Source organism: Rhyacophila brunnea, unplaced genomic scaffold (assembly GCF_057557595.1).
Source record: "Rhyacophila brunnea isolate RB1 unplaced genomic scaffold, BYU_Rbru_1.0 scaffold_8, whole genome shotgun sequence".
Classification (NCBI taxonomy): domain Eukaryota; kingdom Metazoa; phylum Arthropoda; class Insecta; order Trichoptera; family Rhyacophilidae; genus Rhyacophila; species Rhyacophila brunnea.
Window position 1 is genome coordinate 38,118,998 of NW_028233350.1, and position 22,986 is coordinate 38,141,983.

The following is a 22,986-nucleotide window of genomic DNA, read 5'->3' on the forward strand; positions in this document are numbered from 1 at the left end:
TGTTTCAATATTTCCAAATATAGATGATACTTTCTCAAAAATAAGAAACTTGCAACGATATACCTACAAAAGAAACGATAATACAAATCAGTCTATTTTTTCGACAATGTATATTTTTCGGTTTTTTCTTGCCATATTTCACGTAGACGAAGTCGTGTACGATAAAATGCTAATGTAATTCTATTACTAGGAACATAGGTATTAATTTTTACGATAGTGGTATGTGATTTTGAAATATTGTATTATAAAAATTACTGGCCACCACCTTGGTATTTTATGGGTTTCCAATTGCAAAATATCAAGCTTAAATTCGAAATGGTATTCAGCTTGTACAAATACGTCATGTCTAAACTGAAATCAATCAAATCAGACATGTATAATAAAAATTAAATTTAGGCCGAATCTTGCAATTTATGGGCCCCTGCGTAAATTTTGAAGTTGCTCAATATCTTGAAAGTGCACTTTGGAAAATTCCGAGCTATGCCGCTGGCATATTAAGAATTGTTTTGTAGTGCATATTGCAAATGACACCATAATTGTGATTTAATTTCAAAAATGTAACTGCACAGAAAACCCATGCGCATTCTTTGCTTAAGTACCTAATATATTATATGGCTTTATATAAAATTATACATATGTATGTATAATAATTATAATATAAGCCTATTGGAAATAAAGACACTTAGATGCATGGCCCCCACAAGGGAGGGGGGCTGACAGGGCTCTAGCCTGGGGCCCGGGCTCAGGAGGGCCCCGGTGAGACGAGACGACCAGATAAGTGAGATAAACACACATCAAAAATTCACTTTAATAGTAAAAAAGTCGCCTGCGGCGCTATTTTCCTTCAATAATATTATTAGTTAAAGTTATGTGGTTGTACGATACAATTTTTAATTGTGTATCAATACTCGATATCTCCATAATTCAAATGGATGTAATAAAATATACAATAAAACACTAAACATAAACATTAATTTTACCGCGTACACCATTTGGAAAACGCTACTGTAGAGCGCACACTGCCTTTATCCTTAGCGATAGGTAGGGGGGCCCGCTAAAGATCCTATCCTGGGGGCACACTTCACGATGTGAGGCCCATGCTCAGATGTATGAGCAGGTAAAACCATCGTTGATAAAATGATGTAAGACGTTGAGAATATGGTTGAATGGAGAGACATTTTGATATGCACGTGTGGAAATAATGACTCCAAGAAAGAAAACCCGACGGGTGTCCCTCCGAAAAACTTCTTAAAAGAAGAATTATTTTAAATAGAAGACCTTGAAATATTTAATGGATTGTGGTGTTGTCGATATCTGGTTCTATACTATAACATGCATTTGCCGCATTAACGAACGATGTATTAAAATACTGTTGTTTGTTTTAAACAGGCTATGAGCAATTCATTAGAAATCGAAACACGCTAAAAATGAAGGCAATGACATTGAACGGTGCGTACGGACGAAACTAATCTTCTGGTGAATGCCAAATTGACTGGTTTTATTAAAATCCAGTCACGTAAAAGCCTTATTAAGTCATCGTTTCATAGCAGCGAAACTATGTTATCCGGCTTGACGTCACATGTGACATACGACACTTTCCATCTCGATTCGTTGTTACGTCCTATTGAACACTTATAATTTATAATTAATATATTATACTGTATTAATCTGTCTATAATGAGTATTATCTATCATTAATCACTTTGAAATTATTTTATGAGTCACGGTAAAAGAATTGATTTCATATCATTTAAATTTGTAATTATTTTTACTGAATGCCCAATAAAACAATCTTGATAATTTAAATTTAGTTTTTCATTACTAAAATAAACTGATAATAAGCATTCGTATCCACAATAATAGGTACGTATTATTTATTAAAATGGAACATATTTATCGACACCTTTGCCATTTTCTTAAATTTCTGTGGTTATTAAGACCATACGTCAGTGAAACGGCAAATAATTTTCAACTATAGGCGCGACGAAATTTTGGACTCGCTGAGTCGCTGGCATTCGGAGAGAGAACGTCGAGCTGGGAACACGTCAATTTGTTTCGTGATGGCGACGGGGGTATTAATTCTTAAATCGTGTAAAGATGACTAAAAACGTTACCCATTTACTTGAAAAAGAAAACATGTCAATGAATATATTATTATTGTTACTAATAGAACAATAAACAGAACATTGAATGGACGCATGTTGGATTTATATGACAAATTATATTTCGTTCGGCATGCGACCCGCAATCCGCGCATCGCCTAGCCACGATCTTTTTAGACCGTGCTTTAACTGAGGTATAATCTTAAGCAAGCATTGATTTCAGGGTGTTAGATTGGGTGCAAGTTTAGAAAGCACTGCTCTAAACTAAAGCATGATTCAAGACTTACTAACGTTTGGCAGTAAATTCCATGATATTAGGTTACATATTATAATCTCAAGGAAAAACTATGTACAAACAATTTAATGTGATGTGAGCTCTAAGCATTATAGTACCCACACTATCAACAATGATACTGCAGTGCAGGCATATCCAATGCGTCGATCGCGGAATGGACTGAATAATTGTGAAATTGTAAAATCGTGTAGGTACCTACATTCAGTTGAAATACAATATAATTTCATTGAGTTTTGTAGCTAAAGTAGGTATCCATTCCTATTTTTATGTCAGCCAACTTACTTGAAAGTCGTTTACAAATTTACTATGATATAGCTCACGTGACCTCATCATTTCCTTTGATTTGTATTGCATCAATTAGGTACGGCCTGCCGTAGAAGTGAGAGAAAGATAACGTATAAATACCTGCGCTTAAATTTTACTTTACCATCGCGCAATAGAGTCTTTTTACAGTTGGATAATAGTTTGACGATGAGTACCACGAGTACCGACCCAAAAGAAGACCAGATCTTGTTGTTTTTATTTAATAAAACGCAATTTTTTTATAGTACTTATTCCACTTTAATTAATATATTAGGACCGGTTTCGTCCACCTCAGTGGGACATTTTCACTTAAGTTGAAAATGTCCCACTGAGGCGGAAAGTGAAAATGTCCCACTGAGGTGGACGAAACCGGTCCTAATATATTAATTAAAGTGGAATAAGTACTATAAAAAAATTGCGTTTTATTAAATAAAAACAACAATACAATGCAGTTCCACCATGAATTGACAGTTAACAAAATAAAAAAAAGACCAGATCTTACTATTTTCATGACCACTGGGAAATTGAATATTGTTGTTTAATTTCCAACATTTCGTTGTACTCATCCAAATGTATGTTTATTTAAATTAAAGATTTGATACTGGGTAAACTGTTCGGTGCTCACAGTCTACTCGATGTTGACCATCCCTGATGTAGTAAATATTCCTTACTTTTAGTAATTAACATTATGTGGATTAGCATAAAATATATATAAATAGGTTCCTGTAAAGGCCTTTTCTGTATAAGTAATAATTATTGTCAACAATAGCCTTGACGAGAAAATAAGTGTTAAATGATAAATATAAACAATGACTATTTGCATATTATATTACAATATGCAGTAAAGCCTTGCTTATCCGGACTAATTGGGGACAAAGGTACTCCGGATAATAGAAATAAATTAAATACAAAAACAGATTTTTTAGCTCTACAAAGGAGAAAATCGACGGCGAAATCTATTTTTGAGTGATCCTAAAATTCACTAAATATTTCATCAATCAAGAATCAAGAAAAAAATCAAGAGTTTTTAAGTTCTGCCAAATAATAAAAAAGGTCGAGACCTGAAAGGCTTCGCTAATAATCTCCTTCCATCTTGAGCGATCGTCGCTGATCTGGTGCTTCAGTCATCGTTAGTTCAATCTTTTTTTGGGTAATGATAAACGTGAAAAGTGCGATTAATATTATCCACTACCATTATTTGACAGAATGTGATTTTATATGCACCACGTAGTACAATTATTTATTAAATTCAAAAATATAATTTTATAATAATCAAGATCGGTTTCGCATGCATAACCAAGCATTATCAATAATTTCGATTAACTCTGAATAATAAACCGAACTTAAGTCAAAATAGGTAGTTATTAACATTACAATAATCATTTGATAATCAGCGAATTTTGTGCAGATAGGTAATTTAATTGAATTAACAGTATAATAGGTACGTACTGTAATAAGTTGCCATACTGTTCCTTATATGAGTAAATATGGCGCGGTGTGGGACTTACTATTTAATAATAAATTTAATATTACATAAAAAGCATTATTACCACTATTAATAACTAATTTGTAATAGCTTAATATTATTTAGATTGCACGCTCCACATGCAATTAATGACAATAAATACTACATTCATTTTTTTTGTAAATCTTATCTATCTAATCTCGCTGAGCATTCGGTAGAAATAATGTACATACTTATTTCAAAAATGGATTAAAAATGTTACACTTCCCTTACGATTATAATATTTCTTTATATTTTTATTATAAATTAAACTAATATTAAAATTTGACCATGTTTCTCAAAAAGAGTTGAAACAATTATCCGCAGACAGGACAGAAGGTATATATATAATGAACCATTCTCTTATTCCTGGCCCATTTTCTCAATCTCCAGGTGTACGCGTCACCGAGCCGACGAAAGATGGACACGAAAGGCGAAGGCGAGGAGATGACGTACCCCCACGTGTGTTTCATGGTGGACAACTTCGACGAGGTCTTCTGCGACATCCTCGTGAGAGACGGGGAGATGGTGTGCGTCGAGCTGGTGGCGAGCGACAGGCGAGGCACCGTCCAGGGGGTCATATTCCTCGGCTCTATCCGATACGACGCCCTCAAGAAGGTCTACGATTCAAGGGTAAGGAATTTTCCACCACTATTCAACAGTTTTGAATACGGAATTTATTTATAGACGTTGAAAGTAAATAGTCTTAGACTATAAATTGATCATTGAGAAGAATTACGATCTTGATGCATAGTTAAATGATTTTGGTTCCATTCCTATGTTACCATGGAAATAAATCAACAAAAGATACTTCAATTACGTATCTACTCAATTAACTCAATGATATGGAATCAGAAGGTAACATCATGTCATACTAAGTATGCTATGTTTCTTATTTCCTGGAAATTTGTAATTTCTGTGGAAAAATAATGGTATTGATTCCTTACTGTTGGGAATAGTGGATTGTTTTGAGGATCGTAAATAAGCAACGTAGTTTTAATATACGATTGACTTTATTTATATTCAACTTCATGAATATTATTATACAGAATTATTATAACAGATTACATTTTTATATGCGCGCGTTACAATTAACCGAAGAGAACTAATTAGTATCACGTCGCACACAGGTGCGGCGTAAGAGGGGGTATCTAGCATCGGCGCAGCGAGTGCTAGGTCTCGACACGTACTTCTTTATTCTTATATTATTAATTATATTGTTATATTATTCTATTAGACGGCTATCTCTCAACACTTACAATTGGTCTTAACCGGTCACTGTGGTGTCACCACAAAATTCTGGTAACTTGGCCTACTAGAATTCAGACATACGGTTATGCGATGAATCGTACGATGCCAATCACATCTTCTGGGAGTGTCCCCACATTATGCACATATAGGTACATAATGTGGGGACACTTGGCGTTAGAAACCTACCGGGGGCGGCAGTTACTCGAAGGGCGGCAAATCGAGAAGAATCATTAGGTACGAGTATATAAAGAAATAGGTACCTAAACTTAGTAAATACAAAAATATCTCCCCATTAAAAAAATCAGCTCACTGGTTGGAAACAGAATGTACCTATTAATTAACATGTTTAACATTATTGTATTTTTTTTTGTCGGGTTTGCGATGTCTAGTTTATTTTCGTTGTCCTTGGGCGTCACATCCTTGATGACCACCAATGACACGTGCAGATTTGAGAATTATATTTGAATTATAAATAGGTGCATAGTTAGCTAATTAATTTATCCAAATATTTTTGCCAGTCACTCGCGAGTTTTGAAAGTTGTCAGGTGTATATTTAAATGTATCTGAAAACCGTGGACCCGCAATATTGTTTATTGAAGTAGAGAAGGTATTTAAATTAGATTTAGGCGTATATATGTCATGGAAAGATGATAAAAAAACTGTATAAAAAATGGGATGGCCTTTTGGCGCTGCCTAGGGGCGGCATTTTGTCTAGGGACGTCACTGAACAGACATATTATATTATACAATATGGTTAATGGAAAGCATGCGTCCAGCAAGTCTAAAGGTACGTTTACATCTGACACTTATACCGTTATACTTATTTTATGTGTCTGACATAAAATTTCACTTACTGTTTACACCTGCATGGATCTGACATAAAATTCTGGTATACTTTTCGTTGAAATAAAGTCTCGACACTTTATTCAATGGCAACATTGGAATAAATATATGCGGTGTTTACATATGATATTGTAATTTATTCGGACACTTATTTTGTATACTTCTCAAAAAGGTTATGTCAGTTGTCAATATGGGAATGTTAAAAAAGAAAGCAGCGAGTGTTATTATTTTAAGTCTTTTGGCAACAAAAAGGAGGAAAAAATGGTCTAGATGGGTGCGGGAATGGATTCAGCGACGAGAAGAACTAGGTGCCTTCCGTTTAATGTCAGAGTTTAAAATCGAAGATCCAACTCAATTTGTGAACTTTAGTTTGCAAGATTGGACCTTTTGCCAAAAAACAAGACACACAATTTAGAAATGCCATAAGTGTAGAAGAACGATTAACAGTAACATTGCGATATCTAGCATTTGATCGTCATTGCATATTCAATATAATATTATCGTATTACGAGTGCAGGTGTGGGCCAAAATGAATTAGGTAATACCATTTGAAGCGCATTTTTTCTTCACAGAGTGCATCAGAATTAATCGTATGTGCCGAGAAAAAGCGATATTTTATTTTCGAACAAAATCCATAGAACACGGCACATCCGATTTATTTCTCAATGTCTATGATTTTTGACAGATCGCTACAGTACATTTATTAACGTAAACGTTGGGCATACATTCATGGTGTACCTATGATAATTGATTGTCCGTTGTTTTAGAAATATACCTATGCAATTCACTAGGTACCTGTCAAACTACGAATAATGTGTCAGGTACTTGATATAAAAGTAGACGGGAGTCCAACTTCGGTGATATATCGCGGCAAGTTCGGAATTGTCGAATACGCGGTGTTTACATTTGCGTATATAAGTAGATTGAATAAGTGACAGGTGAGTGTCGACACACGCAAAATAAGTGGCTGGTACAAATATAATTACTGTTTACACTTGGTGAATATGGTGTCATACGTAAATATGACAATATAAATGTCAAATGTAAACGTACCATAATATTCGTGTGCAAATCCTAGTCAGTCCATGATTTTCCTATATGTACCTACCAATATATAGTTTTCTGGGCTGTTCTAAGTTATCAATTTGATAATTCGTGATATGTCTGTAATAGGTATACACATCACAATTGTTTATTTAAAAATGTTATTTTTAATAATCCCAATCAAGTCCAATTGTTAAAACTATGCTGAAATTTAATTAAAACTGAAACGTATTTCTGTCAAATTGCTCACAATGAATACATCATTCTTTCTGTGGTTTAAATTTGCACAGTCACTTTTGAAAATTAAATAATCGAGACTTGTATGTTTTTTGTGTCACATGATAAATATGATGTCAACAACGAAATGACTGTCCACAGCTATGACCGAATACTATTAATATACCTATGTAATTGTGCATTTTTTTCCGTATACCTTATAATAAAATTGTGTGTCAAACAATATTCGAAATCGTTTTCCGCAACAGACAGTGACAGGCAATCGGGTCATGTAGCAGAAAATTCTAATTATCATTTCCCGTTCAAGGTTTTCGGTTGCGAGAAAACACTTTGCGAAAAACCTTGATATCGCGACAGAAATAAATTTTCAATATTTTTATTGCCAGATCGCATCGAATCCGCGACAAGTGCCTAGTGTCTCAAACCATTTCATAATATTTCTTTGAACTATGGAACCGAAACGATAAGATAATAAATATTTTGAATAATTGTATTATCAATCCTAATTTATCGGTTTTATTATTACTTATTAATATAATTATTATCAACATAAACTATATATTTAAATTTCACTAACAAAATAACTAGTGATAGGTACATAAACGAATGCGCCACTGCGCCTGCGCTACAAAATGAGTGTCTTTAGTTGATGAAAAATGAAGAAATGAGGCCTGAAAAAAACGAACCATAAGTGCGAGTGAGAAAGCATTCGGCACGCTTAAATTCTCCGCAATATGCGTTAGAGTAAGATAGAATTTCTATTGCTGAATTAAATATTTTTTGTACACGTCACCGGTAAATATCGGTTTGAATGACTGCATTCATTCAAAAACTGCGAGCACGTATTGCTGAAATTTATTGTTTTTGTGTTAAATGTAAAGTTAGTGGTAATTATTTTTAGTTAATTTAGTAGAAAAATAAACTTGGTAGCCGTGCTGAGAAGCAACAAGATGGTATAACGTTTCATTATTTTTATTGTGCCATCCCCTAGCGGAGGTCGGCCATCATCAAGGCGATCTTATATTATTTGTCGTCTACTACCCGGAACAGTTCAGTGGAGCTGCACTCGTACCAATCACGGAGGTTCTTAAGCCACTAAATGCGGCGCCGTCCTCTGCTACGCTTATATTCATAACGTTTCATAGTTAGTTAGTAATAATAAAATTGAGGTTCTACTATGCGTTATACGCAAGAAACACGGTTTCATATAACTGAAGAATACACACTCTCTTTTGTATTATAACTCTGAGATTTTTACAGTATGTACGTCTGCAGTCTGCACCGTCAGATCATTTCGTCACTAATGTACTTTAATACTGTTTAGTTCAGAAGGATTGTAAATGAGAAAATTAGAAGAAAAATCGCTTATATTATTACGCACTGTTTACGTTTGTAATACATATTATATATTATTATGTAACCATGCGTGTTTTAACGGTCTGTGGAAGAAACGGTGGTTTATCTTACATTTTGTCTTGCATTAAAAAAATACCGTAAAATTTCACAGTTTATCATTTCGGGTAATGTGAGGAAACACTAATGATTATATTTAATTCTATTTAAATTTGCGTGAATTAATTTATGTAATCTAGTTTTAAGAATACAAAGTAATATAGACGTCAATGCAACAAGCGAATGTAGTGATTACAGCGAATGATGTCGCCTGTGACAATCGTTTAATTAATCAGTGTACATACTTAAATTAAACCGACCGACATCTAACAAATTCCTTGACATGTAAATTCATTTTCTGAAATTGTTCCACTGAATAATTGAATAATATACTATTTTCTTTTGTGCGATGTATATGAAATACATGATATTATAAAGGAACGATTGACCGATTATTCATAAATCATTATAAATTTCATCATGAATCATGTATAAATACTGTTGATAAATATTATTGAGATAGTTTAATATTACATTCAATGCACTAATGATATGACGTCTACTGACTGTTAAGATAACGGAGAAATGACTATATTGTATCAACTATTAACTAGAGAAACATTAGTTAATTGACAATAGATGATAAGACTTTCAAATTAAAAATATCAACAGGTAAATATACTAGAATATAATTATAGAACTTAAAAGTTACCTGCCTACAGTGATGCCAACCGTATTATAATTATAGTACAATACTATAATTTTATTTCCGCGAAAAATGTAAAATACTATAATTTTATACCAAATATACCAAAATACTATAATTTTAAAGGTTTGAAGACGAAAAATGTTCCTGTACTATATATTTTTCAGAAATACTATAGTTTTTATGCCTTTGTACTATAATCAGAATAGAAAAAGATGGCAACACTGACAGTGCTGCCAACCGTACTATAATTATAGTGTTTGTACTATAATTTTGGTCCGCGTACTATGTACGATATAAAACAGGTATAGTACGCCCAAAATACTATAATTTTGAATATCGGAAAAAACATGAAAAAGTACTAAAATTTCGATATTTTCGTTCGATAGATTGGCGCAAAGTACTATAATTTCTCAATATAAGAAAATTTGGAGTACTTGGAAAAAAAATTACTCGCAAAACGTATTAAAAAAAATCCTTGATTGGTTTAAAATTAAATTTTTTGAAGTCTTAGGTAAGCATTTTTGGTCGGAAGATGTACCTACCTAAATAAAAAGGGGTCTCGGAGTTTATCAAATTCTCCGTTATTTTTTTTCTGAGACACAAAAAACCTATACATTTTCAACACAATATAACAATGCGTACTATATTTTCCCCCCAAATACTAAAATTTTGTAGGCTCTGTACTATAATTCCACTTTGAAAAGATGGCAACACTGAGGTGCGACGAAATTACGCACTCGTCGCCAATCGGAGACCGAAAGTCGAGGTGTGCGCACGTCGATTTGTTTTGTCATGGCGTCGGATGAAAATATTCTTAAATCGTGTAAGGATGACTAAAAAACTTTACGTATGTACTTAAAAAGAAAACATGTCAGTGAATATACTATTATTATTAGTAATATAACTAAGTAAATGATAGATTTATAAAGATTACTTTTTACTTAAAATAAAACATCGTAAACAATTATATATATTTTTAAAAGTAGATACCTACTTACGTATTTACTTGACAGTGTGTCTACGTTTTAAAATAGCTGAGGCGTGATAAGACTAAAATTATATAGACCGTGAATGTTATATTTTTAGAGTAAATGTGAAAAAAACGTAATTCTAAATAATAATTATACGATGATTCATGATCACCTGTTTTTGCTCTCTGCTATTGACGGTCAAATGACTAATGTTAAACTATGCGAATAATATAAACTATTTCTTATATAAGTAGTAAAATTAAAATACATATTTTATTAAATTTTTACTATAGATTCGCTTACAACCAGCATCTCCTTTATATTATTATCCTACAGCTTTCCCAGTGTTTGGCGAGCGATTGTGTGCCTTATTCGTCACGTCCGATGGGTTAAAAATATCAATAATTACTATAACACACACCTTTAAATTATTGCACTTAACCACTTCGTATTTTTAAAACTAAATTGCATTTAGGAAGAAATTCATTACTAATAGGTATGTCTAATGGGTAATGGCAGTGTTTTTATCGAGAGTTTTATAAAATAAATCAATTTCCTTTATTGTTAATTCTTAGTAGAAACAAAAAACATGACAGACGATGGTGAAAAGTGTCTATACTATTAATAATTGTTGTAATCATGCGATATTTTTACATTAAATTGTCTCAATTTTCGTTGTTGTTGATACTATCCAACAAGCATGTCTAAATCTACAAGTAGTTAGTAGGTTATGATCATGGCCCCCACAAGGGGGGGGGGGGGCTGACAGGGCTCTAGCCTGGGGACCTGGGCTCTGGGGGGCCAAGGCGTGGCGCGTCTACCTTATAAGTGAGATAAACAGTCATCACAATTTTTCTCTAATGGTAAAAAAGTCGCCTGCACAATTTTACTTAAAGAATATTAGATAACATTATAAAATATGTGATCATATGATGCAAATTTTGATTATTGTGTGTCGTCGATATTCGAAAACTTCATAACTCAAGTGGATTTAAGATCCTGGCCTGGGGGCCCGCTTCAGGATGTGGGGGCCATGGGTATGATTCACTATCCTGTATGAAAACGGGCAGTGATCTACCACACTCTCCCATTGTCATTCTTCAACTTAAACAAACGTTATTATTGGTATTCTTTTGGGCACTTATTGCATTTATTGTAAGAGGAAACTTCACCTCAGTCTTAAGCGTGGGATTTACATCTTCTCCTTCACTTACTCCTGTAGGTAGACCGTGAGTGATGCAATACGACTAGTTCAAAAGAGCTTCCTCAAGGTTAATTTGAAAACGACTTACACGTAAACTGGTTAGGGGCGTAAAGTAAGAAGAGTTTATGTTACTCCTTCGAAATCTTGATGCAATAATATCATATTACAACTGAATATAGGTATACCTATACTTTTTACATTTTCATCACTCAATTTCTATGGGCCTGTAATACGATAGACACATTGGATATGTCTGCTATTTTTTTTACCATGTTTGATCCTAGTAAGATCATAATATATGGTCCTCCACAGATTGAAGGTTGTAGATTGTAGATATTAACAGATTTTTGTTTTTAGGAGAAATGATAGCCTATTAGGTCTATACTCTGTGTCCAATGACATATTGAAAAACTTCGGGATTCGAACCCGGGACCCATGAAATTATAAACCTGACGCGTGGCCGCTCGGCCATATTTTACTACAACACATATTGATATATCGTATATATTGCTTTTGGCATCGTTTCCCTGGCGGTAACACAATCTAATTAGTGTTTACTACTTATGTACTTATTATGTTTAACAAGTAAATTTTAGTTTACCTATTAGTTTTAATTAGTTACTGTTGATTTTTTACATTTATAATATATTAATAATGAATATAATATTATTTTGGATTGCAGCAATCCTCGCTGAGTACAAAGGTGGCACAGCGCATGACGTTTGGGCTATTCGCGAGCGTGAGTAGCACCCAGCGCTGCGAGTTCGTGCGGATGAAGGGCCCCCAGGGAAAGGGACACGCCGAGATGGCGGTGACACGGCCCCGGGGGTCAGGCGCTGAGACCCCCACATCGGAGCCTGGCTACTGTGCCACGGACATGTGGGACAGCGACTGGGACGAGGATCCTGACGATTTCTACGTGTATAGGCACCAGGTATTGAAACAAGCGTAAATATTACAAATCTGAAATGAGGATATTTTATATTCCCTGTCTCAAAAGCCGATTTTATTATATTTAATCTGATCAGATAAAAAATAAACACGCTTGTCTTTCGTAATGATTATATTGTCAATATTTCCCATATAGTTAATGTCGCTTTGACGTTATCATTTTTATTTGTGTTATAGATTAACCGGATTATTTTTTTATATCGGTGTACTCAAGATTAGCAAATATTATCTTTTTCAGAGGCGTCTGAGCGATCCAAGTTCCAACCTGAACAACTTCTCTCGGGGTGGATGGAAAACGAAGAACTATGAATCAGCCGGTTCAAAGAGCAGATCGGAGAACGAAGGCCTGGACTCATTGGCCAATAGCGTATCAGAGATCGAAGCCGGAGATCTTAGAGACGGTAGGTTCATTAAAAAAAACGCAGAACACATTTTTAGCATACACCCAGCACAACACTAACTAGCCAGTAGCGTAGAAAATACTGGATACCCACACCATAACCTCATCCCGGTAGAAACAACATTATACGGAGTGTTACCTACTGGAAAAAATCGTATTTTTTTAATGAAAAAAAAAATGTGTCAATCAATGAATTTTAAAATGCGGGGCGGAAGCAGGACGACATTCCCTTTTGTTGTTTCTATTTGTTTTTTTTCTCTCGATCAGTTTAGTATCTTGTTCTCCCTTCACGTAGTTTGATTTGTAATACAGTAGCATCGCGGTTCGTTCAATCCCATTCTGTTTTATTTTGTTGTAGAGCAAGCAAGCTCCAATCGTCCCGCTTCCCCCCCGCGCTGCTGCGTCGCCCCTCGCGGCTGCTGCGCGGCGTCGCCCTCCTGGGGAGACATGTCCGACGTCTACCGCCGCGACGCCGACTGCGCCAACGAGACCCCTGCCTGCCTCATTAACGTCACGCCCAAGAAGGAAAAGCCCAAAGACGCTGCCCCTCTCGTGGCGCCTCCTCTAAAAGCCCAACCCCCCATCGAACTAAAGGAGATCAAACCGAAAGAAACCAAACCAGCGCCAAGCGTTAAACCAAAAGAAACCAAACCCAGAATAGTTACAAGGCCAAAAGAAACGAAAGCAAAAGTGGAAATTGTTAAACCGAAAACTACTCCACGCATTGAAAGGACACCCGCTCGGGGGACACAAAAACCGGTGGTCGAGAAGAAAATTCCCTTCATCAGTGCAGTGACACAGAGGCGAAACGCGAACAAATTACAAAAAGCAACGAAAAAAACTCCGTCCGTTAGTGAAGTTTCTAAAAAAGGAGTCAAAGTAATAAAACCCACCAAAACTGAAAATAAAGACGAATACGAGCTGGCAGATGATGCTACTTCTCTCAACGATGTTAAACCCTTGGACAATGAAAAAGGATCAGGAGAGCCGACGCTGAAAATGATAGAAGAAATAAAAATTGGACGCATATGCGATCTGGACCCTGCTTCAATAATAACAGTAAATGGAAAAGAAGAATTACCCAACGAAATCAGCAACTACACAATACCAGACAACCGTTTTGCACCTGCGGAATGCGAAGAGCCCCAACTAGTTATAGCAACAGAGACGTACACCCAAGTGAAAGAGACCCCCAAAACCATAGAGATAAATAAAAATATCGAGCCGAAAGAAGCCGCTGGTGAAACGAAAAAAGAAGAGATAGTTCTGGTGGCTGGCAAATTGGTGGAAGACGAGTGTAATGGAAATGATGGCGACGATGAGAGCGAGAATCCGGTATCTCTTGGGGTTATGCGCAGAGACATTCAGGGATACTGCACACTGCCCAGAGGTCGCAGGGGTTCTGGCGCTGCCGCCCTGAGGCCTCCGAGACGTACCACTCCTGATGGAACCGATATTTACTATTGGTGCGACATCCCGAAGAAAAATTCAAATGGTAAAAACTTTATTATTGTTTATTTTTTCATACTGTTAATTAAGTTTTGACCCTTAGTTTTTTTATTACTAAGTTTATCTTATCTTGAAGTTACTATAGAAATTCTTTCATCATTTAAAAAAATATTGCGTTTAAAAAACCCTATCTTTCTTATCGATTTTTACGTACAAGGTGATATGAGAATAATCGTAAAATAATACATATTTTGAAACAAACCGTTCATATTCAAAACTGTTATAGTGGAGTCAGTTAATTAATAAATTGATACATATTGAATTTGTTTGTAGTTGTGATCACTGATCAATTTGGTGTCCGCTATCAAATTCTAAAAAACACGCTGCCGTATTAGCGATAATACACTGAATTAGATGAGACGTACTATAAACTACATCACAGTTGAAAATTTACAGCTACTGATACTGAACGGTTATTTAACTTTTGCGTTAAATATGAATAACGTTAAATAACGCGAGAAACAAATGAGATCGTTATCATACTTAACTATGCAATTATTGGGTTTGCAATCGTGATCAATATTTGTACGAACATCTTATATTTTTAGCGCAGCTGAAGTTAGCAGTGATTTTCTTTGAAGCAAATGATGAAACCAATTCGTTAGAAGATTTTAAAAGAGGCCTCGAAGCAGTTCAAACCAGTCATAATATAAATTTTAATTTATGCAACAATCTTAAGGGGGGACATGCTCGTCGAAGGTCAAAATTGAGTTAATGATACCGAAATATGACTATATTCTAAAACATTAGAGCGAGAGGTTTAAAAGAATACTATTTTATGTAACAAAAATACTTTATGCAGTCATCAAATGTTTAAAATAACTATAAAGGATAATAAGGCTTCAAAATTATATAAATAGATTATCTACAACGTTTAAGGAGTGTCCAGGATCATGGTTTGAAAATACAATAAAAACTCAATTTTGACCTACGACGAGCACGTGGGCCGTTAAGAGATGCGTTTTTTTTCACAAATCGTATATAAAATATTACCCAAAGCGTGACAAAATTTCTTCAACTAATATCAAAGGAGTGTATAACACAAACACTCAAACAAATAATACCCACTTGTACAGAAAAAAAAAACTACTAATAGGTACTAACTATTATATTATAGTGTCATTAGTCACTCATCACTGTCTTCTTTAATAATAGTTATTTTTATTTATAGGAAATTCATTAATATTTTTAGTTTTTAATTATTTACCATCGTTGGTGGGCTAAAAATTTGCCAGTGCCTCGGCTATCCACGTCCCTAAGCCCGCTACTGGTTACATCGCATAACAAAATACCTATGATATTATATGATTATGACTTTCTTTTGTTATGCATAGTTGTTTACCTCAGTGCAATAGTCAGTCTTCGCCACTGATTTGTGTATGTAGTAAAGTAAGATATTATATAAACTCAACCTGTAGAAACCAAAAGATTGTGAGAAGTTTGTTTTACATTGTTGCGACGCCATTTTGAACAAGCGATATCATATTTTTGTTCAATCAAAAATGTGAATTTATTAACAAACTGGACTTGATAAATAATAATAATGAATTTATGCACTATGTTCTTTACTGACCTTGGCGGGGTCACAGTCAGACAGCGCAGATTCATGATTTTTTTTTATTATTATTTTAAATTAAAGGCTGCCGATTTATATTCGCAAACACACAATTGCGACAATATTGTTTTTTTTTATCGAACTTGTTGCGTGAAAAAAATAAATCATTGCGCACAAGTATCTGAATAATCAATCATTGATCCGTACCCTGTAATTATTATAGTGTAATCTTAGTAAGAGCAAATTGGGTATTTCCGCATAAAGACTTGCCATATTATTATGAACTCTCAGAGGGTGGATGTACAATAATAATTATTATGATATTGACTGACTTTTGCGAATTATTTGGTAGGCGTTCACTCAAAGATTATTAGATAGGTATATACAGTGGCGGGTTTAGAGACGTTGATATCCGAGGCACTGATTGATTTTCAAGCCCCTCACAATAAAAAAAAAATATAGTAAAAATGACAATGTATCTATTCCCCCCCCCCCCCTCCCTCCCTAATCCCTATAAAATTATTATTGAAGAAGACATTGATGACACATAATAATATTACTAATTTATTTTCTATGTACAAGTACGTATCTATCTGTTTGTGTGGATGTGTTATAGGCCCATTTGATGTTAGTTACAGGTATTTTTATTATGCTTTGGGTAATATTTGATAAGTATTTAATTTGTGAGAAAACCGCAACTTTTAATATTGTGGTAGAATTTAAAATTTGCATTATGATTGGTTTGAACTGTTTCGAGGCCCCTTTTAAATTTTCTGACGAATCGGTTTCGTCATTTGTGTCAAAGGAAATCGCCGCTGGGTTTAACTCACTAACTTCAGCGGTTTGAATAATATTCCTTACTCAATTTGTGATTTTATAACTGTATGACTGGTTTGATATATTTTGAGGCCCCTTTTAAATATTCTGATGGATCGATTGCGTCATTTACGTCAAAGAAAATAGCCACTGGGTACATAATAATATAATAGATGAAAATAATAATAGTAAAATTGATCTTGCACTTTTACTGCTCTAATCTATAGTCTAAGGTTCTAATAATGATAAAACAACAGTTTATTAAGCCGGTAGTATAAGATCATAAAAGGCCGATCATAAAAGATCTTTGCCAAATATCTTCAATGAAGAATATTTTATAAAATGTTTTACAACGTAAAATAGTCTAATTTTATTCAATATCCACGACATTATATTATTTTATCAAAGATGAGTCTTTCAAAAAAATTTCTATACTATCTCTGTTGATTGACAAAAATCAACGATATCTGACCTAAATGTATCACTTAGGTAGGGGGACACCTGAAATTAAAAAAAAATGTTTCACGAGCTCCGCAATCCATTTTTTTTTTTTGGAATTACCCAAGATTCAAAATCCATATTATAATGAACTAAAATTAATTTTATGCCAATATCTTTTTGTTTGCAAACAGAACTGGACGACGGAGCTTACAACCCTCTGTGGGCGATGCGGGGTTTCACGCAGACCTTCCACTTTTGGAAAGAAAACAAGCGACAGCAGAGCACGCCCCTTAACGCTTTTCTCACTTACGTCACCCTTCCCTGGTGGAGTATCGCAAAAGGTAACAATACAATATATTAAAAGCTTAATATAAGAGCTATTTTGAGATAATATTATGCACCTATCAGTGATGTGCGGTGACTTTTGGCTTTGGGGATCTGTTGATGAAATAATTATTTATCTATTACATACTATTTGCTATTGTGGGTCTATAAATATGTATGTTACATAAATACAAATAACCCTTAGAAGTGGTATAATTAAGTAAAATTTGGAACACAATAATTGTGTAATACAAACGTAATTGTATTATAATTATAGTACTTGATCGATTATTTATAGGGATGCTCCGTATATACAGCATCTATGGATCGCACGCCATTGGTTCCTATATACTTGCATAATATTATATCATAATATTATTTAATGTAACATTGTTTGTCACGGAAAAACGTTCCAATTTTGAAATATTTTACGTATATTGAATATTCTATGACAGATTTTTAAAACAAATGAATGTAGTGTTGCTGTAATTATTCGTATTACGTCTCGTATTCGTGTATATAGTTGGATATACCGTGTCTCACGTCACATTACATTTGCTTACACCGCGAGCAGTACCTGAAAGGTAGTATTATGTTTTAAAAAAATAGCAGGGATTGTATATTAGAGATATGAAATTTTCGTTCGTATAGGTACATGCAAAATGCAGATATACAATAATATTATGTACATATTATACCGAAAGAGTGTTGTTGTTACAATGTGCAATTCTCGAGTGTGAGGAAATATGGGATAAACTGAAACACGTGTTAAAGAATATCTTGATTTCAATAGTTATCTTATTATGTATGTACGAGGGTGGGTCAATAATTCCTTAGAAAAAAGCATTAAAACAGGTTTTATTTTTGTATTTTTTTTTATTTCTCAACATAATTTCCTTGGAGCTCAATACACTTGGTTAGACGTTTCTCAATTTTTTTTAAACCGTCAGAAAAATAAGTTTTCGGAAGGTCCTCAAAATAAGCATTTGTCCGATCGATGACTTCTTCATTTGAAAAAAAACGTTGTCCACTTAGCCATTTTTTTAAGTTTGGGAAAAGGAAAAAGTCACTGGGGGCTAAATCTGGCGAATACGGTGGGTGGTCGACCAATTCGAACTTCAATTCTTCAATTTTAGCCATTGATCGTAAACATGACGTGTGAACACGGGCATTGTCCTGATAAAAGAGGATTTTTTTCCTGTTTAAATGAGGCCGTTTTTCTTCAATTTTGTTTTTTAGCTGGTCCAATAAAGATGCATAATAATCCCCTGTTATTGTTTTTCCTTTTTCCAAATAGTCAACGAAAATAATTTCACGTGCATCCCAAAATACAGTAGCCATAACCTTACCAGCTGATTTTACGGTTTTCGCCTTCTTTGGACATGGTTTGCCTTCGCAATCCACTGCTTTGACTGTTCTTTCGTCTTGGGAGTATAGTGGTGTATCCATGTTTCATCTACAGTCACAAAGCGACGAAAAAATTCATCCGGATTGCGTTGCATGAGCGACAACAGGGCTTTAGAGGCCACCACCCTACTGCGTTTATTGTCGACTGTGAGCAAACGCGGCACCCATCTTGCAGAAATATTTTTCATGCCCAATTTGTCATGTAAAATAGAAATGACGCTACCTTTTGAGATCCCTGTAACCTCAATTATCTCACTCAACTTTAATCTTCGGTCACTTAACACCATATCGTGGATTTTATTGATCATTTCTGGTGTAGTCACCTCTACAGGACGTCCTGAGCGTGGTTCATCCTTTGTTGATGTACGACCACGTTTAAATTCATTTAACCAGTTATAAATAGTTGCAAGTGAAGGAGCAGATATGCCGTGAACTAAATCCAACTCATTTTTTATTTCCTTTGCTGTTAACCCTTTTATATTAAAATGTTTAATAACAACTCTAAACTCAATTTTCTCCATTTTCCATTTTTCCATTTTCCACAAGCAAATTTTTTTTTTAAATGTACGAGAAACACACAGCAACCCGACCAATCCGATTGAAACTTCGCAGCATACTGAATCGGTAGTGCCGCTGCATGAAAACAAACCGCTTGCAGTACTAGTCGCGCCACCTGTCGGCTTTTCTAAGGACTTATTGACCCACCCTCGTATCATAAAATATAATATGTGTTAAAGTTTGCTGCGTAAATGTAACGCAAATTCAATTTTAGTGATGTTTCAGGACATTTACAGGGATTCTGTATTTCTTGCGTTTAACGGCTTGTCCCTGCTGCCAAAGTCTGGCGACTGGCTTTTGCATTTTTATCTTACTAATCTGTTACATGGTTAAAATCAATTAATGCACTCTTATAGATAAGAATTAAGTAATTAAATTAAATTTCCACCATTTCACTCTCAGTAGAATAGTATCTATTAATTAGCTGTATGTATAATATAATAATATGTGGAGGAAGCCTATGAAAGAATGTGCAATTATTGATTTGTCATATTCACTAAGAAAGTAAAATGCATTGACGAATTAGATGGGCGCTGCGATACTGGTTGATTATTTCAAGTTGTAATTGAATTTAGCTTGTGACTTAACGTCTCGTGTCGTTGACTGTCAGGGGCGGATTGGTGGTTTGAGATTGACCCAAGAAAACTTGTATTGAATTAGACCAAAATTACATTATTGTTGAATACTGAGCGACTCGGTGGGCGATGAAATGTAATAAATACACCATGATAGGCTCTAGGAATTAATTTATTGTGATATTATGACGCTTTGCTTACGATTTGTATTGAAAAAGTTGGCAAAACAATGCATTTGGGACTCGTCAGCCTATCAGGATTTCTCCCGGCTTCCAGCCAGCCAATCCGCCCCTGTTGACCCATATTAATACAGAGGCGGTTGCTTTCGTGCTTTAAATTAATATCTCACCACTAATCGTGCTAATCCTCTGGCGAGAGAAGTCCTCGACCACGTTTGACTCGACTTCCATGGCGGCGATGAATGATTCTCTTTGCGGATATGTATGATATTCTGATGTTCACAGCGCCGTGGACTCACCTGGAATTAAATTACAATATTATGTTTAAACATTTTGTTAATAGATTATCAATAATAGCGACAGTGTGAGTTAATATAAATAAAAAATAATTTGAAGGGCGGATTTAATCAGTAAGGAGCCCTACTTTGTATTATTATAATATTTTATTAGTTATTTTCTAATTACATGTTCAAAATAACGTAAAATAAAAAAGATACATTTTTTTTTGTAATTCGACATCTACCAAACATTAAAAAAATATATCAAGAAATGTCTTTAGGCAATTTTAATAGATATTGAAAATATGATTAAGTGAAGATTACTTATTTTTGAAACGACTATTTTAGTTTTTTTAATTTAATTGTCAGCACTGGGTGCACCCATATTACTGGTAAATCCGCCCCTGTATAGAACTAACAAAAAATGCTAAAAAAAACATTGTAATGGAGTTGTAATATGTAAATAAAATTAATACACATTGGGACAGTTTGTTGACACAATACTTCCACATTAGGAATATTAGAACAGTAATATGTAACTATAATATTCATACATGCACCGTTCTATCGTTTGAAATTAAATTTTAATATTAATTTTTGAATGTCTTTAAAATTCCATAGCAACATATCACGTGAACGTATTCATTCGTTTAGATGGCAACACAGAAATGTCAGTCGGTAAATAAGCACCCCGGTGAGTGGCAACACTGCGTGAACAATTCGCTCGTAAAAACTACGTCATCTACGTCACAGCGCCAAAAATTGCCTTGGCATTGATAGCTTTCTTATGGTAAGCGCCAAAATTTTAGTATATTGCGTGAAAAATGGGCGACTTTATTTTTAGTTCACATTTATTTTATGCCGTGAGATATCAAAATCATTTCCAGGATTTCTCAAACATCGCCTTCTGTCGGTATTTATTATACGTATTATATCTATGTTGGTAACTGATAATTCACTTTGTGAGGAACCACCTTAGTGGAAGTTGGAATGGTTGATACCAATACAATATACCTAAATGTGAAAGCCAGTCGTTACGGCTGAAGTTTTGAAGAAGGGTTCACTTCATTACTAAAAAAAGGCAAGGACCACAAAGCGCGCTGACTGTCCTCAAATATTATCAATATTGAATACCCGTTAAAATAAAATAACATACATAATCTCACGTGTTCAAGTTTATCCCATATTACTTAAGATTTAAACCGTATTACGATTATGAAAATGGAGAGCAAAACAAAGAGATCACTCCTGTCACAAGTGTTCGCTACACACACGCACTTATTCATTTTTTATTGGTAATTCTGGAAATGAAGGCTACCGATAAACCTGGACCGTGTTTTATCAGTAACTTTCGTTTTTACTTTACTTATATAAATGTTATCTAATCTATTTACCCACAGATAAGTGAATTCCCCAATATAACAGACACAGTATATAAATATATATATATTAATATAAGTAACAATATCTCGACTCAACGAGTGATAAATACAAAATTGCATGGTGATTACTGCTTAGTGTTCATGCAATATCTACGATTTAAAAAGTATTACTAATTTCGAAATTGGTGAGCCGTTATATATATAATATAATATAACCGCGCGCAAACACAACGACTAATCACAATCGCCGTTGCCAACCACACCCTACGGACTGTATCTCCCATACTGTCTGGATGAGATGTGACTATTTCTCATGTCCAAACATGGTTTGAAACTAACGACGAACACACCGCACACACAAATTAACAGTTATCGTATGTGGAGTGAGGTGCGGCTAAAAGTTTGAGAAGCCTATCAGAAGCTTCAAAAAATCACATCGTTACGGTTTTTTGGCATCGCGTGAAAGTTTAATGGTTAAACATGCAGGCTCTTTAAAATTGCGGGCCGTGTTTAGAAGTAACTTATAGTGTAATTTTGCCTTATCATTTCAATTTGGTTTCATAATACTGTTGTATTTAATAAGAAAAATAATCATTTTTATAAGAAAAAGTAAGAGGTAATTCTTAGTAATTATTTGAAGTCCGAAGTTCTATTAAAAATGTTTGATAATGACATTATGACGTATCTCTTTTAAGAACACATTAATATATTTCTTTAAATATTATTGTAATCTACACCTTTATAATGTTAATGATA

General features: G+C 34.4%; 2 protein-coding genes across 6 annotated transcripts in view; one reads left to right on the forward strand and one right to left on the reverse strand.

Moving 5' to 3' along the window:
- The window catches only part of LOC147064197 (uncharacterized protein KIAA0930 homolog), a 64,777-nt gene that overhangs the window by 38,021 nt on the left and 3,770 nt on the right, over window positions 1–22,986 (forward strand). The window contains exons 4-8 of one of the 3 annotated variants that reach the window (XM_085959251.1): window positions 4,598–4,837; window positions 12,538–12,789; window positions 13,045–13,207; window positions 13,565–14,701; window positions 17,719–17,868. In XM_085959251.1, coding sequence (XP_085815377.1) covers window positions 4,598–4,837; window positions 12,538–12,789; window positions 13,045–13,207; window positions 13,565–14,701; window positions 17,719–17,868 — 1,942 coding nt within the window. Of the gene's footprint in view, window positions 1–4,597; window positions 4,838–12,537; window positions 12,790–13,044; window positions 13,208–13,468; window positions 14,702–17,718; window positions 17,869–22,986 lie in introns of those variants that run through there. The other 2 variants (XM_085959253.1, XM_085959254.1) reach the window with 2 other exon arrangements.
- The window catches only part of LOC147064198 (phosphatidylcholine:ceramide cholinephosphotransferase 2-like), a 236,505-nt gene that overhangs the window by 33,319 nt on the left and 180,200 nt on the right, over window positions 1–22,986 (reverse strand). For 2 of the 3 annotated variants that reach the window (XM_085959260.1, XM_085959259.1), the window contains one exon: window positions 20,741–20,869. The exons of the other annotated variant lie outside the window; for it this stretch is intronic. In XM_085959260.1, coding sequence (XP_085815386.1) covers window positions 20,741–20,801 — 61 coding nt within the window. In that variant the 5' untranslated portion in view covers window positions 20,802–20,869. The remainder of the gene's footprint in view (window positions 1–20,740; window positions 20,870–22,986) is intronic. 3 annotated transcript variants of the gene reach the window in all.